This window comes from Molothrus aeneus, chromosome Z, assembly GCF_037042795.1.
Source record: "Molothrus aeneus isolate 106 chromosome Z, BPBGC_Maene_1.0, whole genome shotgun sequence".
Lineage (NCBI taxonomy): Eukaryota > Metazoa > Chordata > Aves > Passeriformes > Icteridae > Molothrus > Molothrus aeneus.
In genome coordinates this window covers 68,818,904-68,836,213 of record NC_089680.1, presented here as the reverse complement: position 1 = coordinate 68,836,213, position 17,310 = coordinate 68,818,904, and the positions used below count along the sequence as shown (strand labels likewise).

General features: G+C 42.2%; 1 protein-coding gene across 1 annotated transcript in view; it reads right to left on the bottom strand.

The window, feature by feature from the left end:
- Positions 1-3,519: 3,519 nt before the first annotated feature.
- The window catches only part of MSH3 (mutS homolog 3), a 95,464-nt gene continuing 81,673 nt past the window's right edge, over positions 3,520-17,310 (bottom strand). The window contains exons 21-24 of the mRNA XM_066569072.1: positions 8,513-8,699; positions 7,359-7,488; positions 5,397-5,571; positions 3,520-3,923 (exon numbers count right to left, since the gene is read on the bottom strand). Of these exons, the coding sequence (XP_066425169.1) occupies positions 3,815-3,923; positions 5,397-5,571; positions 7,359-7,488; positions 8,513-8,699 (601 nt within the window). The 3' untranslated portion in view covers positions 3,520-3,814. The remainder of the gene's footprint in view (positions 3,924-5,396; positions 5,572-7,358; positions 7,489-8,512; positions 8,700-17,310) is intronic.

Here is a 17,310-nt window from a genome sequence, read left to right as displayed (position 1 = left end):
TCTGCAGAGAGCAAAATGCAAAGAGGAATAACTCGAAATGTAGGCAGAGGGAAAAGCTCAGCACTCGACTGGAACTTTTATTTGGTGTTACATAAGAGCGAGATAATTATATCTAGTAATCTTCATGGCACACTCTTGAGTTTTAATTCACCCTAGATATTGGGATTATTATGATTCAGAAAACCCAACATTGATTTCTGCTTCCTTATTGCTGATTGTGCATTTGAAATTTGCTGTGTGTTGTATTTTACAATCCCTTCTTTCCCGAGAATCATCCTTCTTCCTACAGGACAAGCCAAAGTTATAGAAACTGACTGCTTAAAAAATAAAAATAAAAGGTTAAAAATTCCATTAACATCAGAAATATTTTTCATTATTGTTACTAGGGGCAGCTACGAGTATTTTAAATAAAAACAACATTATTTTATAACACCTGAAAAAACACTTTCACTTACTCTCAAGGAAACGCCTGGAAAGAGGGCAATAAGAAAATTACAGATTCCTTGCAAGTGCAAAAGAACATAAATACTTGAAAACTGTGTGTGAAGTCTCTCTCTATAGGTCACTTATGGCTGAACCAGTCCACTTTCAGACAGTCCCTCACAGTGAACAATACTTGCATCTCAAATCGAGGTGATTGTTTCAGAAAGTGTTACAGATTTTTAGGAGGGTAAGAAAATATCCTTTGCTTTCTACTTGTCCCTAAGTCTAAGCAGGGGAAAAATCTCTATATAAGGTAATGTAATTAAGGAAGTCCCACTACCTCCCTGTGCTCAATCCACCAAACCTTTATTTCCTTAAAAAAAAAAAAATTATATCGGAACTACTGCAATAGTTTGGCTAAAATAATTTAATTAAATTAGCAGTATTTTTACAAAGAGAAGAAATATCTGGATAATTTACTTTTAGATACCTATCAATACCAAACATTAACTTCATTGCAGGAAACATGCTTTTTGTTATACCTGACTCAGCTGGCATTCCAGTGGTCCCTAAATTGATTCACACACCTTGTGAACTTTTGCGTTACCAAATTCATGTCACCTCTATAAATACCCGTGGAAAGCTGTGTAACAACACAAAGAGAAATCCTCTGGAGAATTCCCTCAGTGAAGGATGCTGTCTGGCAGCAGCAGAGGTGGTTGCTCCTGGTAATGTGTTTTGCTTTGCACATTCTGCAGTGGCTTTTTTACGTAAGCAAACACGAGGGGGCAGGGGCTGCACCCTCTCCCTCCCTGCCTTCCATCCACGGGCTCTGCCAGGCCAGGCTGCTCACCTGAGGCGCTGAGGCCCAGAGGAAGGCATGAACATTCCTCTGCTGGGAGCAGGGAGAAGGGACAGAGCTCAGTAAAGTGATAAACGCTGCCTTTAAAATGTGGGTGAAAGCCATGAAGTGCAAATTCTGTGCCCGTGTGTGCCTCAGCACAAAGCTGCACTGCTCACATCAGTGTTCCACCATCTCAGAAATGTGCTGGGAGCAGAAGCCAGTACCCTCTGCAGGCTTCCAAAAACCTTAATATTTGGGAAGTGAGACTTAAACGTTGCTTTGTGAAGGCATCCCAAGACTAGGAGGAATTCCCACTATCAGCAGGCACCATCTAGCACAGGCCACTCCTCTTTACCCTTAGATGATCAAACCTGTTGACTCAGCACACAGACAAAACCTCATTACGCTGATTTAAAAATAGGGCACATCTCCAAGATGATCCCACTATTAAAGCTGTACTTCATATGCTTTTTAAGATGAGTATTCCTGTGCTGGGACTGAAAAGACAATTTAAAAAAAAAATTAACAAAAAAACACAAGAGCAGCTTCTCAGCTCTCTTTGAGAAGGACTTCTGCTATTTCTGCTATGACAGAGTACCCCCACCCCACAGCAGAAGGAATGAAGACAAAAATCTCTTATAAAAGTAAGGCTTTTCCCTGTTTTCCAGTAAGTTTTTCTTTGCAGCCCACTCACTCTCCCAAGGCTGAGGAGGTCCTGTCTGTCTGGAGAATCTCCTGCTGCAGATGCTCCCAGGCACGCCCTGGGTTCCTGCTCTGCATCAGCAGAACCAGGCCCACACGCAGCTGCACTGTGCCTGCACTGTCCCTTGTCACCAAATGTGCCCCAGAACCAGCAGCAAACCCAGCAGCAGCACTCTGCACCCTCCCATCCTCACACATTTCACCTGTTCTCTAGGAATTAAACAGCAGTGAATAAAACAGTGATTATCTGGCATGAATACAAGAAGGCCCACAGGGACAGCCAGAAAAGCTCCCTGTTGACAGAGCAGGGCTCACCATCATTATCTGTCTGCATCAAAGCCTGCTGAGCTTCTTCTGGACAGCACCAGCAGCCCAGCAATACCAAACCCACCTCCCCAGGCTTCAATGCAGTTCTCCATTTCCGTCACTGCATCCAGGTCTTTTTTCCCTTCCTTGTCAGAGCACAGTCTGAATGCTCCCTCGAGAGTGAGGACTAAGAGTGCACTTGGCACAAGCAGGAATTTGGTAATGGCTCGTTCATTGTCTCTGATGGCAATGGTCAGAGGTTTTCAGACCCACAGCACCGTGTCTGTGCACATCAGCAGCAGAGCACTGGGTTTGTAATGCCTCACAGTGCCTGCCTTGGATAAACACACACCTGGCAGTCACACCTTGCAAGATTAATTTCCCCCTTCAGCTCCTCCAGCTCAGGGCAGTGCACTGCAGAGCCCAGGAGGGGAAGCTCCCACTGATCCCTGCTGCCTGAGTGGCAAACTTTCCCTGATGTCCCAACACCTGGAGAGAATTGTTTGTTTCAGGTTAGCAGCTGCCTATGACATGTAAAAATCACCCCCTTTTCTGCAGTCCTTCAGGAAGGGGCTGCTCCAGCGGGGTCAAACCCTGGACCAAACAAAGGGACAAACCTTCAGGGACAAACCCTGCCACCAAACTGCTTCTGGGGCTTCCCAGGGGACCACAAGCCCCCTCAGGGCTCCCTGCTAGGCTGGGGGCTCCTCAGGGCTGCAGGGCAGCCAGGCCCACAACCCCACTGCATTACTTTTACAATGCTTCAGATTATTTGCTGAGGTTCAGGCATGTCAGCATCACCGTACATTTTCACAGCAATGTGTTTAGTCGGGTTATTTGTAGGGAAAACCCATTTGGATACTGTATTCCCATACGAAATTTGGCCGTGGTAACTGGAAATTTAAAAATTGAGAAGCCCTTCTGAATTTTTCAGCTTCACTTTGCATTTGACAGAGCACTGGGGATGCCAGCTGCACACTCTGAATCGCCCCTTTCACTTACCCTTACAATACCCCAACATTATTTCTGGGTTTAAGTCTTTCTCCAGACTGTGCCAGACAGGGGAAAGATCAGGGAAAAAGGGTGCTCTGAAAAATCAGTGAATTTTTAACGCATTAATATGGGAACAAGGGAAAAAGTGTCTTTATAGTAACCACTGTCAGCAGTTGCTGACTGTACAGCAGAGTTGAGACTCAACTACATTTTCCCAACACACACAAATATATCTTCAGAAATAAATACAATAAAGGTGAAACGTTATTTTATTTATAAAAAGTTACCTTTTAATTTATCAATAATTTTTTCATGGTTTTTAAACAAATTAGAACCAATCCCCATAGGCAGTTTGCATTTAAGGAAAAGGGTGAAAAGGAAGGGATGTGGAGAGAGAAAATTACACATGATGCAGCATCTGTGATCTCTCAGCAAGCAAAAAAGTCAACTCAGTGCACCTGGTACTATACCCTGATAAAATCCATTAAGCTCCAGACATGTATTTTGAACCTCCAGTATCTTCCATCTTTAACCATGATTTGAGGATTAAAAACTGTCCTTTCTTTCATCCTCAGGCTCATACATATTTTTCCATTTCTGTAGCTCCTGAGAATCATTTATCTTCCACGCTTCAGCAAAGGACTTCATTTTTTTCCTGTGGGAGAAAAAAGAAAAAAAACCCTAATCAAAATACAGACACATTTTTAAGTGAAGCACATCAAACCCTGAAAGTCCTACAGTCATCTGCAAAATTTTATACAGTGTCCAAAATAGCTCAGCTCAAAATGTTATGTGATCTTCAAACAACCAGTTAATATTTTCCAAGATTCATGTTCCTGCTTTAGGTCAGCCAACAAATTAATTTCATAACTAACTTACAGCACCAGCAACACTGACAAAATGATATAAACAAATGGTAAGAACTACTTGTTAAAGGAAATAAACAGCATTGTAGTCAGCCCTGTTTAATTTTAATCATTCAGTTTGTACAAATTTGTATATGTAGGACCGTAACAAGAAAACACATTTCCAATACAAATGAGTGCACACATCCTTCCTGTTTCTTCTCAGCATTTTCTGATTTGTAAGAGCTGTGACAAATTACGTTTAAAATGGGTTAACACACATTGCCAATGACAATGTCAATTGTCCAATGTCAGAACTGGATGAAGTTACCCGGTGGATTTTCTTAAATAATACGAGGGTGATTTAAAAAAACAAGACAAGGCATCTGGCCCTTGGATATTGTGACAAGGGCAGTGCCACCAGCAGGTCCAGGTGTGGTTCCCCAGAGCTGGAAACTCCTGTTCCCATCATGCAGACCAGACCCACTCTCTGAACAGCACAGTTAGGACCCTAGTCCAAATTCGGTTTTTTTTTTACTTTTGCCAACTACAGACTGATATTTCCAATTAGCATAAGCCACTGCATTATTTTCCCTATAAACTGTCAAGTTCCTTCTAAAGTTTCTCTTTTGCTTTATTAAGAGGGGATAAAAAAACATCGTTAAGCGCCGAGCACTGCTGAGTTTCAAAGTTTGCACCTATAAATAATTAGTAGTCAAAATGTTCTCATGTAAAATTATCCTGTCAGGATTAGGTACAGCCATCAGACAACCAAGATCTTGATTCATTATGTTCCTGTGGGGCTATTTGAATTTTGCTCATAGGACTGCCACAGAAAATAACAGCATAAGAAAAAAAAGAAACAGTGAAAACAGTTATGAATATCTAAACTGTGCACATAATGTTACAGGATTTACAAATCCATTATGCCACTTGATACACACAGGAATTTTCATAACTACTCTAATATATAAGGTACAAACACCCCTGAATGAAAATTGGGTATCAGGGAAATATTAAAATTCCCAAAAGTTTCGGTAAAATTCTGAGTGCTTGTGAGGGCAATCAAAATATATTATAAATATTTATTTTCAAGTTAAACCAGAAGAAGAATGTCCATACTTCCTTTTACACTTTGGCATGCAAAGGCAATTTCAAGTTCCAAAGTAAGTAATAAAAACTTTCTAAATTAAAGTCATTAGTATTTTCACGATCACTGATGAGAACATAAGTAGTATTATAGAAGGAAATAATTAAAGAAAAAAAATTGCATTTGTTCTGACCTTTTCATGTTCACTATTCTCTCCAACTCCTTTGATTTGTGAGCTGCTTTCTTCAAGATTTCTTCAGGAATATCTGCCAGTTTGGCAACATTTAGCCCATAACTCCTTGCAGAGATGCCTTTAGTTATTTGATAAAGGAAAGTGATAAATTCAGGACTCTCTTCCACTTCAGATCCTAGAAACATAAAACCAAAATCAAAACCTCCTCTATGTGGCAAATACATAAGTCCCCTGTCCTGATCAGCTTACAAGGTTAGCAGATAATACAATATGAAGAATTATTTAGGGGAAAGGTTAATGGCAAATAGCAATGGCAAGTCATTAAAGAAACACATGTAAAAATTTTACAATTATTCCATGAACAAGCCTTTATGACGTCTCTTATAATTCAAGAACTGGGGCCATCATGTTTCAAAACAATCAGATGCATTTTTTCACTCCATAGAGTGCTAGATTTTGGAGCTGCTTGACACAGTAGGATGAAGGCACTGAAAGTACACCATATTAAATTATGGAGCCCAGCTGAAATTAAATCCATGGGAGCTACAAAACACATCACATCCTGCTCGTGAAACCCCATAAATAGCAAATGTTTCCAGACAGTGAGATCTTTCAGAGAAGGAGCTGCCATATGTTTGATCCCTAATCCCTCCTCCCTAATCCTTTGTGTTTGGCTGCTGTGGGAAGTTGGATGCTGGGATGGGTGAATCTTTCCCTACCCCAGCTCAGATATCCTCCTGAAACACGTGAAGGAATGCATGTCCACTTTTCAACACCCCTGAATGTGGGACTGGAGTGACAGTGGGCGCATCACATTCAGGTCAGGTGTAAATTGTCACACTGACATGCTAGGATTTTAGCTTTTATAATTTCCATGTATCTGAGATCCTGCAGTTCTTTAGTGTGTAACTCCAAACTCCACATTCAGTGTCAGCTGCTGCTGCCCCACTTTGGGCAGACACAACAATTCCTCCCCAGGCCTGGCAACCAAGGACACCTCACTGCCCCAGGGCCAGAAATGCAAACAAAAGGGAGTGGGGTGGGCAAACTTGGGGTAAATGACTTCATTAGCTGAAGCTGGAATTGTTAGATTAACCCCCAAAATGCAAATGGATCAAACTTATAAAACTGAAAACTCATGACCTGTGGTTCATTTTTGGGTGTAGCCCCTGAGGGAGGGTTTGTCTGCCCAAAATGTACCTGAAGGCCCCTGAATGAATAGAGCTGCTTTTTATTCCCTTAGCTTTGTCTGACCCCTGGTTTCAGGTAGCCCAAAGAGGCATCAGGAGCACGGAGTGATCCCTCCAACTGCTGGCAGCAGCCACTGGGGACTGCTCAGGTTGGTAGGCTGGGAGGCAAGAAAAAGCATTTGGCAAGGTCTGAGGAGGACAATGGCTATGAACAGCTTTTTAGAAGTCTGGCTCCTGTCTTTAGTTAGTCTGAAAAGGCATCAACATCAGAGTTACTTTGTGGCTGATGAGAGGAATGAGAGATTTGTCTTTCCAGACAAGCTGTGGGTCTGCTGGTGGATAAAACCAGCACTGGGAGAGAAAAGAAATAATGGGAAAGATTCCACTGATTGATGAATGGAAAAAGAGATTTGCCTTTACAAATAAACTGAGAAATGAAATTAGACATTGAAAGGTGAAAGAAACAATGGGGAAGAAAAACCCCTAAATTCCATGAGAATTAAAAATGAAAAGGGAGGGTTGTACATTAGAGGGAAATCTTTGGGATCAGGTGTTCTGGGAAGTCTGAACCTCTCAAGTGCCTCAGAAATGGGGAAAGAGAGAAGGGAAATGTGGCTGGGAAATTGGGATAAAAAGGAGGTTGCGTCCTCCAAAAATGTGAGAGACCCCAGGGGAATGGGGTCTCCCTTTATTCCAATAAAGTAAAGGCTCCTCTGTCTCCTTTTTGGACATAAACCTCTGCTGTTTGTGGGTGGGTTTTCCTGGCACTGACCTGTGTGCTGCGTGCTGTCGTCCTCGCTGAGCAGGAAGGCCATGTGGTAGTTGCCCACAGCGTGGGGGTACAGGTGCTGCAGCTCGCACACCGACGGGTAGTGGGTGACAAACAGCGTCAGGGCCTGCACCTGCAGCACACACAGAGCACGCCTGGGCCTCACCTGGCGTCCCCTGGGCTCAGCCTCGCTGAGCTGGTGTCCTTTCCCCACACCCCTGAGGGGAAATGGCACCTCGCTCCATGGCCGTGGCCAGCGCGGCCTACCCGCACCACAGCGCGCCTCAGGTGTTGCGTTGTGATTTCAAGATTTACCTCAGAAACCCCAGGTTCCTCCCATGATAATTCCCTGCCAGGTGTGTCAGCCACCTCTCCTTTCCCTCCCTCACCCCTGCTGTGCACTGTCTGTCAATCCTGGCATTCCAGAACGGCAGCGTTGAGTGATTGGCACAATTCAAAAGATGCCCTCCACCCCTGGGGGGCATTGGGCCATCCAGGTGTCCTTTGTCCCTTTGTCCCTCCCCTCCTGGACCTGGCTGGTGGCTCCCTGCCCCTTCCCTCCCCTCTCCCCGGGGTTAAAGGAGCAGCAACCACGGGCTCAAGGAGTTCTGCTGGAGCTGGTGCTGCATTCAGAGGCATGAGGGCCAGAATAAAGCTCTGGATCCAAAGCCTCCATCAGAACCGACTCCTTTCCTGCACCATCGCCTTAAAGCTTCTCCACCGAGGTAAACCTGAGCTCCTGCAAGCCTGGGCTTGTCCCCCAGTGCCCAGCTGCAGCATCCAGCTGGCCAAAGGTGTCTCTGGGGTGAAACACCACACACCCAGCTGGCCAAAGGTGTCTCTGGGGTAAAACACCACACACCCAGCTGGCCAAAGGTGTCTCTGGGGTAAAACACCACACACCCAGCTGGCCAAAGGTGTCTCTGGGGTGAAACACCACACATCCAGCTGGCCAAAGGTGTCTCTGGGGTGAAACACCACACACCCAGCTGGCCAAAGGTGTCTCTGGGGTGAAACACCACACACCCAGCTGGCCAAAGGTGTCTCTGGGGTGAAACACCACAGTGCCGCTGTTTGGTTCAGCAGCAAGGGCCAGACAAGCCAAGGCACGTCCCGTCTGGCTATATTGGTAATTATTCCAATACTCAGGCACTTACATCTCTGATGAAATGCTCCAGGGTGGCATAAGCAATGGCAATGCCATCGTGTGTGCTCGTCCCTCGGCCCAGCTCGTCCAGGATCACCAGCGACCTCGAGGTGGCTTTTCTGATGATCTCAGCAGTGTCAGTCAGCTCCTCCATGAAGGTGCTCCGGCCTTTGTAGATGTTGTCTGCAGCGCCCATTCTGCACCGGCACACAGAACATAGAAACTCATCACAAATGTCAGCCAATGCTGGAAAAACAATAATCATGGGCATGAAACCATTCTGTTGTAATCTCTGGTTGCTGGTACAAACAGAGGAGAAGAATGCAGGCAGAACATTCACCTTCCAGAACAGTCTCCCAGCACACACCTCTCCCACCTTCACAAACGGCACAAGACAGCCTGCTTTTCCCCCAAAAAGAACCCTGGGACTTCAGACCAGTTAGCTCACGAAAATTCCATCAAAGGTAGCTGTGAAGGTGAATTTTACTCCCTTGGTTTAGTTGAAGCTTCTGTTCATATGTGTTTCTAATGCTAACAATACCCAAACGTATCCAATATGCCATTTCCACACAGAGTGGAAGCTCAGTGTGAACCAGGTGTTTGTGCATCCAAACAGCAGAACAGCCACCTCCTTCAGGCACTAACAAAATAACCATTAGTTCCCCTAATTGCACAGGTATACAATCTTAACCAGTGTCCTTAAACAAGATTTAAATGTATTTTAAGAGTTCTCTCTTCATTTTGTTGAAACACAACTCTTAGCAGCCTGCAGGTGGGTGAGCTCCACACACAAATTCCTCCAAATTCCTCTAGCTCTGATTCAGATCCATGCAACCCTCAAACCCTATCTCAAATTGTGAATTTGTGGTCTACATGTGAGAAACCTGTTGTTAGTCCACCTTGGTTTTCCGTTTTCCTGCAGCTTTCCTTACCTGGGCAAGTAATACCCATTCTATACCAAAGAAAGAGCATTTCTTTTTTGCATTTCTGCTTTTGAATTACATCAATCACATTAAAGCATCCCTTCTGCGACAGGTCATCACGAGCATGCCACTGAGGAGGGACGTAAAACTGGGTTTATTCACTCTTATCAGCCAATATATAGTTACATAAAAGCCACACTCATTTAGGGAAAACTAAATCATGGGTTTAGTAAGTTATATTTCCAAATTTAACAGCTGGCCACAGCAGTATTTAGAGCCAATCAGAACCTTTAAAGAGAAGCCCAATATAGTGGTTTCTTTCTCTCTCTTTTGCTGGATTTCTCTCTATTATAATTGCTTCTGTGACTTCCTGAGGCACCACCAAGATACAAATAATTTTATGAGGATCTTATGACTAAGAGCATTTGACTAAAACCAAGCAGGCTGGACCCAGTATAACTATGATTTGTATATATTCTCTGGTCCCTGTCCTGAAAATCTGTTGTACTATCATGCATAACTGCATAATAAGCAAATCTTCAGTTATAAATTAACTACTTTTGGTTGAAGATGGGCATATGAGAAAAGCTGAGTTTTTGTTTTATTGAGTGTGTGCTTAAACACACACACACAAGTTACACTCCCACATACCCCAAAACCAGGTGTTTCTGGCCATAAGCTCATTAAATTGTACATGATTTTTCTCTGAATTAAGTGTATAACTCAGGATAATGAGGTTTTGTGAAATTAACATTTCATTAAGCCACTTACTTCTGTAATCCTTTCAAATGCTGGGTTAGGAATGATGAAGATTTCAGTGAATTTCTCAGTGCCCCCCACAACCCCTGTGCCCCTTTCCCAGCTTGGGTCAAGCACCAGCCCTTGCTGTAAAATCAAACAATGCCCCTTCCTGCACAGATCCACAGGGAACAGGATAACTTACACCTTTTTTAACACTGTTAACTGCAAATGCATTAATCAGAATGACAAATACTTTTTATGTTTGAACAATCTCTGGCTCCTTAGTGAACAACGTCAGTGTTAGTCTCCAACCTTACAATTAGTGGTGTTATTATTTTCTCATTTCTGACTTGGCTTTTCCTTACAGGGACAGCATCTCACAGGCTGTCTGTTGTGTGCTCGTGATGATTACACACAGAGCTTCCATTTTTCTCTGGGATTGCATCATTTCCACAGAGCCCACAAAATATTTTCGCCTGCTTTGTATCTAATTTGCATTCACAAAAATAATTTCCTGAACTTCCTCACTAAATGCTCAAGATACAAAGAGAAATTAGTATTATCTTCCTCTTGTTGTTAGAGACAGCTGGAGAAGAAGTTTTTCTTTCCAGCATTTTAAAACATTCAAATCCAACTCGGGCTTAACGACAGATTAAGAAACCAGTGCATTTTTAAATTACATAAAACCTCTTAAATGTCATCCTTTGAAAATTGATAAAATTGTTCTTTCTGCCTCTCTCTTTTACAGTAGAAGAATAATACTTGTTTTTTGAACATACATACTGAGCAGTGTTATCCCAGAAATAAGCAGGAATAACTGTTTTAGTGTGGATGATTGCATTTATAAAAGTAACAGATCATTTGCAGCAAGGCATTGCTCCCTAACTTTATGCTCTATTATTCCTGATACAATAAAGTTGTTGAGTCACAAAACCTACTGCTTAAACAACCATTTTTTAGGGTTTTTTTTTTTTTTTCACATTTAAAACAGCCATAATAAACCCCACCAAACTTCTCCAGGACTCATCAGTGGCTTGGAATCCACATTTTAAAGCAGATCTCCTCCTAAATGTTTTGATACATTAAACCATTAAATTCTTCTTCTCCAGTCCTGCCCACAAGGAACGTGCAGACAGGCAGCATGAGCAGCGTCTCTTTGGATCCATCACTCCTCAGCAGATGCAATTTGGCTGGAAAACACTTGTTTTAATGTCTCTTTGACAGCCAACTAAATCCTGCAAAATTAAAAGCTCTTCATCTTACGGTGTTCAACCCATTTATTATGCAAACTAAAAAAAAAAAAAAAAAAAGAAGAGGATGGATTTTCTGTTTTCAGTGCTCAGTTCAAGTGGCAAAGATTCCTGTCAAAGGCCTCAGAAAAAAACAGCAGAGAGGCAATGTTCTGTAATTTAATTTTCCGAGGGTAAGTTAGAGGATATAACGGCACTACTTCTCAAAGGAAGTTATCCCACATGCTCTTAGAGCTGGCTTGGGTTTGAGATCACAGTGTGGGCCCCAGGAAGTTCACTCCTCTTTTATTTCACTGTGCATCTCTCTCACAGTTTGTGGAAATGAACAGGCAGCCCAGGAGCTCACAGTGGTAACATTCCACCGCGCGAATCCCAGGAAACAAGACTGCAAAGCCATTCTCTAGAGCCTTATTTCCAAACAGCTGTCAACAGCCCGGTGCTACTTACTTAATCCTACTCTATACAATACTTAATGCTGGGAAGAAACCCCAAACTGTAACTACTACTCTCCCACTGATTTTAGTAATATCCATCTGTGATGGTGTTCACAGGGGTCCCAGGGTGAGGGAAGAGACGAGGATCTGACTCCATGCTTCAGAAGGCTGATTTATTATTTTATGATATACATTACATTAAAACTGTACTGAAAGAATAGAAGAAAGGATTTCATCAGAAGGCCGGCTAAGAATAGAATAGGAAAGAGTGATAACAAAGGCTTGTGGCTCAGACAGAGAGCCCGAGCCAGCTGACTGTGATTGGCCATTAATTACAAACAACCAGCATGGGCCAGTCCCAGACCCACCTGTTGCATCCCACAGCAGCAGATAACCATTGGTTACATTTTGCTCCTGAGGCCCCTCAGCTTCTCAGGAGGAAAGATCCTAAGGAAAGGATTTTTCATAAAAGATATCTGTGACATCCATCTGAGTTTAGAGGCTGACCTAAAATACTTACTACAAAAATTGAACCTGTTGCAGAAGAACAAATCTAGTTCAAGAACAATTAACATGAAAAGAAAATGACTAAATTACTCTTTTCTCCCGGAATAAAGTGTAGAACACTCTCAGTACCAACAAAAATCACTTTCTGTGATTCAAAGATAACACTGAGAACCCCATGAATAAAATAAATTTATAATGTAACTTTACAATTCCACTCACTCCCTCACACAAACCCCTCTGAAATGTCATTTCAAAGATCACTGCATTTGCACAGGAGTAATTTAAATTAAAATAACCAGTTTACAAGAAGGGAGGAGTAGATGTGCTGCTGCCTTGCAGCTCAGCCTTTTCCTGGCAGGGGCCTGCTCTCCACAGCCTGTGTGTGCCCAGCAGAGCAGTGTGGCCAGGGCAGTGGGGACAGGCAGCCCACCAGGGACGGGCAGGACACTGGAGGTGTATTAAGCAATTCCTCAGGAGATTACATGTGCAAATTCGTAACAGCTCACTGGCAAGAAAATAATGCTTCACACTCCCCCACAGCCTACTGGTACATCATCCTCTTCGTTTCCATCAAGATCTCACTCATGCAGACCAAAAACTGACAGAAAGAAAAATAATTTACAGAAGCTGTAATTACAGAATTAGGGAACAAAAAAAAGAAGTGTGATGGGAAGCATGGCTATCAGGATAGTTATTATTATTGCATTATTCATGGGTGACTTCTAAGAAGCGTGCCAAGTTACATGGATGATGACAGGGAATCAAAGGATGCTCATGACATAAACCTGTTTTCAGTCTACATGCACACGTGCTCAACCATCTCTACAACTGCTTATCTGCAAATTTAAATGAAGAAATACCAATGGTATGTTACATAATTAAGGAGAACAGCTGTTGAGAAGCCTGACAGAATGCATTCAATGTAAAACACATTTTTGTTTCGTACGTTATTATAGATATGTGATGCTCTCAGTCACTGAGAGATTAATGAAGATATTAAAAGACTCTGAGAGATACAAGTTTGCATTATCCTAGAAAAAAAAGCAAGTCCAAAGTGATTTCAATACTCAGTTTCATAATGGTTTCTAAATAATTTTTTTTCCCCTTCTCTGTATCACTAGGTAACTGAAGCAGCCAGAATAAATAATCACTGAAATCCTCCTTTCCTTCTAGGGCTGGCCCACAGGGGAATGCTGCATACACCAGCACCCCTGTGTTTTCAAAGAAACATTTCTAGCAGGATTAACTTTCAAGATGTGAAGAGCATTGATTTTTTTTTTTTCCTGAAAGCCAGAGGGAAGAAGAACACCCACTCTATATTTTCAAAAGCTTCAGCTGGACTGACGGACAGGTAGGACAGAATCCCTGTGAGTCAGTGCAGGCCCTGAAGGATCAGAAGTTACCAGCACCCCTCATCCCTAGACTTCATGGACTAACAGAAACTCAGGTTTTACAAAAGGTTATGTCACCTTACCTAGTGAGGAACACACAGTAAATTTGCTCTCTGAAATTCAGCAATGATACTCTCAGTAACATTTGAATTCCTTAAAAATACTTGTTACATTGCTTGGGGCAAATACATCACTGAGTTTTAAATTATCAGTATAAATATTACTAGTGGTCAAGATAAAGAGCAGCTTGTGAGGGCAAACATTTTGCTGAAGGATAAATTATAGAGCAGATACTCAAACTAAGGTGTTTCTTTGAAAGTCAGCACTATTAGCTTGAAGAAGGTGAAAAAACAGAGACAAATCAACACCCTCACATATGCACAGGTTTGCTTGGGACACCAGGGAGGGAACTCGAGGTAATTAAGTTAATGTGCATTTGTAGCTGAAGGATTGAGGCCAGGGGGGATTAAAGAGCAGGAACTATAGCAACAGAGTAGGGACAATGGCTGAAGCACTCAGCACAAGTGAACTTTTCCCCTTTAGACCTGTGGACGCCAAGGACAATCGCATTCCACGTGTGACTGGGTCAAGTCACAGGATGGAAGAGCTCCAGAAAGGTAAATACAGCCGGTCAGCTTTGCAGGCACATTTCCTCCCGCCCCGGCCCCGGCAGCACCCTGGGGAAACCCTCGGCAGCCCATCAGGGGCAGCAGGAGGTGCCCTGTGAGTGCCCCTGGGGGCGGGCAGGGCCCTGCTCCGCCCGAGACGGATTTCCAGGGCACACCTCAGCCCCGGCGCGCACCGAGGGCTGCGGGCAGCCAGGCTCCCCCGAGCGGCACGCGTGCACCCCGAAGGCCGCCTGGGGGAACACGGCACCGTTCCGTGGGTAAAGGATGCACACCTCACGCTGCGGATGCATGTTTCTGTGAAACGAACAGAGACACGAAACCAAATTAGCTACAGACACATGCACAGCCTGGCTTAACTTGCTCCTACAGAGCCACGGAACACTGTCAGAAGCAATTACAGCTCAAATGCACTGTGATACGTCCAAGACACAACTTTTCTAGGAAAAACAGAACAAAATAATTCTTCAGTTTAACACTAACTACAACTTTAGATTATTCTTTTTTTTTATTAATCTAAACCAAAGCTATCTCCACGTGATAAAAAATGGTGCAATGTACTTAATACAGCGCCCTGTTCTTCCCCGAAAGATGGGAACAATTTACCCCAGAGGTGCAATTACATGATTGATTGTGAGCATAAATGAAAGGCTTAAGTAATTCTTGTTACTCTGGCAGTAAACAAAAATACAATTAAGGAGGAACAAAATGAAGCAAATTACTATGCCATAAAGAAATAACATTTCTGAAAATTACTTTGGGGTTATTGACAGCTAAAAGTTCTGTTGGTCTGACTCATTGTGCTTTCAAGACAAACAATTTCTTGGCATGTCAGTATATAAAATTCTCATGTGGACTTGCCATTCACTTGGGATTGCTTTGTGAGAACAGCTCCCTTCTTTTCTGCACAACAAATAAATCAATGTGCATGGTAGAACCACTAAGCTTTACCACATACACACAAAATAAACAAAGAGCTCAAAAAGTACCTTTGATTTTTTAATTTTCTAACCATTATCTTTCAGAGTCTAACTGCTCAGGCAAATTGAGAGGCTTTCTTCTATTTATTCTATTTTTTTTTCCAAAGGAAGATCTGAATGATTTAAACATTTATTTTCAGGTTTAAAGAGCTTTTAAAAAAATCCCCAAAGTTCTGGTCAGAACCAGGTTCTGTACAAACAAGTTGTTCAGCTGAGATAAACTCCTCCAGAGTTTTGACTCAGCGATCAATCTCCTGGCGATTTCTGTACACACCTGCAAAACCTGCCAAACACTGCTGTCACCTCCCCACTGCCTTCACAGCCTGGGTTTTTCTGATTATGAAGAAGCTGTCTAGATGAATGCCTTCATTTGTCTGAGGTGTTGTGATTTTAGCTGCTATTTCTAGGAAAAATTATCTTCATTATCTTACCCTGTAAGCTTCAAATAAATCATTAAAGCTTAATAAGGAAATAAATGGAAGCAAGGATTTTTTAAAATGTAGACTCTGGTCTTTAGAGTTAAAACCAGAAAAATTCACAAGTGGTATAAAAATGAGAGGCAATATTTGCCTATTCCTATGCAGTTAGGAGGATTTCTAATAATGGAGCTTGTTATTTATTTATTATTTTAAATATGACTATTTCCCCCTCTGTGCTCCTCCTGTGCAACTCCCTTCTGATAAGCCAATGGAACTGGCTGAAGGAAATTAAGTGTAACATGGTTTGCCTAGTTACAAAAAGTTGAGAATTCCTTTTGCCATGAGAGGTTGCATCATCAATGGAACAGTCACATCCATTAATACTTAAGAGTATTATTTTGCTTTTGTTCTCACCAGATGTGCCTCAATGTATTGCAAAAAGCACTTGGAGAACATCTTCCACTCAGTTTCCAGTTGACAGAACATTATTTTCCCTGCTTCACATACCCACTCTATCCTGTGCTTTCTGATTTTCTCAGGAATTCTTACAAAATATACTCTTAGCAAGCCCTGAAACATTTTAACCTGAAAGTAAATCTAAAAGTAATCTAAAGTAAGCTATTTTTTAAGTATCTTTCAAACTTGAATGAAGAAAAGAAAAAAGAAAAAAGAAAAGAAAAGAAAAGAAAAGAAAAGAAAAGAAAAGAAAAGAAAAGAAAAGAAAAGAAAAGAAAAGAAAAGAAAAGAAAAGAAAAGAAAAGAAAAGAAAAGAAAAGAAAAGAAAAGAAAAGAGAAAAAAGAAAATACAAGCATCCCAAGTCAGCTTGCAGGTATTCATACAATATTTGCTTTCCATCATGATTTCAAACCTTACTGAAATTGTGATAATGCCATAGGTATATTTCATCCAGTTAAAATAAAATGTTTGTCTACTTGTTTCTTTCAGCTCCACACACTTGAGAAACAGTAATATGACTTTGTCAAGTTGTCAGAATTAAATAGCTGTAAATGCATTCAGGGAGGTAACACTCACAATACATCTATTATAAGGCCTGACCTTTTTGAGAGTAATTCCACCACTTACAGATCAGAACAGCAGACATTTTAATAAACCATACAGAAGAAAATATTACGGCTTGTTTGGTACATGGCCTCTCCAGAAGTTTGGAGTAATGAGGACTGAGTTTTCTTGGGTTCTTTTTAGTTTCCTTTGAAGAAATCCTCAATCTCTAAACCGTCCTCTAAGCCCTAACAGCAATTCTTTCCAACTATGGGGAAGAGGCTGAGGGCTCCATTCACTCTGCACAATCCTACAGGGACACAGCCACAAACACTCCCTTAGTTTCTCTTTTAGGTGATAACAGTCAAGGCACAGGGAAAAAATGTGAGAGGATCCACAATGCCTGTAGGCGAATCATACCAGAAATGTCACTTTGGGACACAAATGCCCCTTCCCCTTCCAACTCTGTGAGCCCAAATGCATGTGACTGTTGTGGCTCTCTGCTCACAGGATGATGGAGATGAGCAGTGCCAGGCA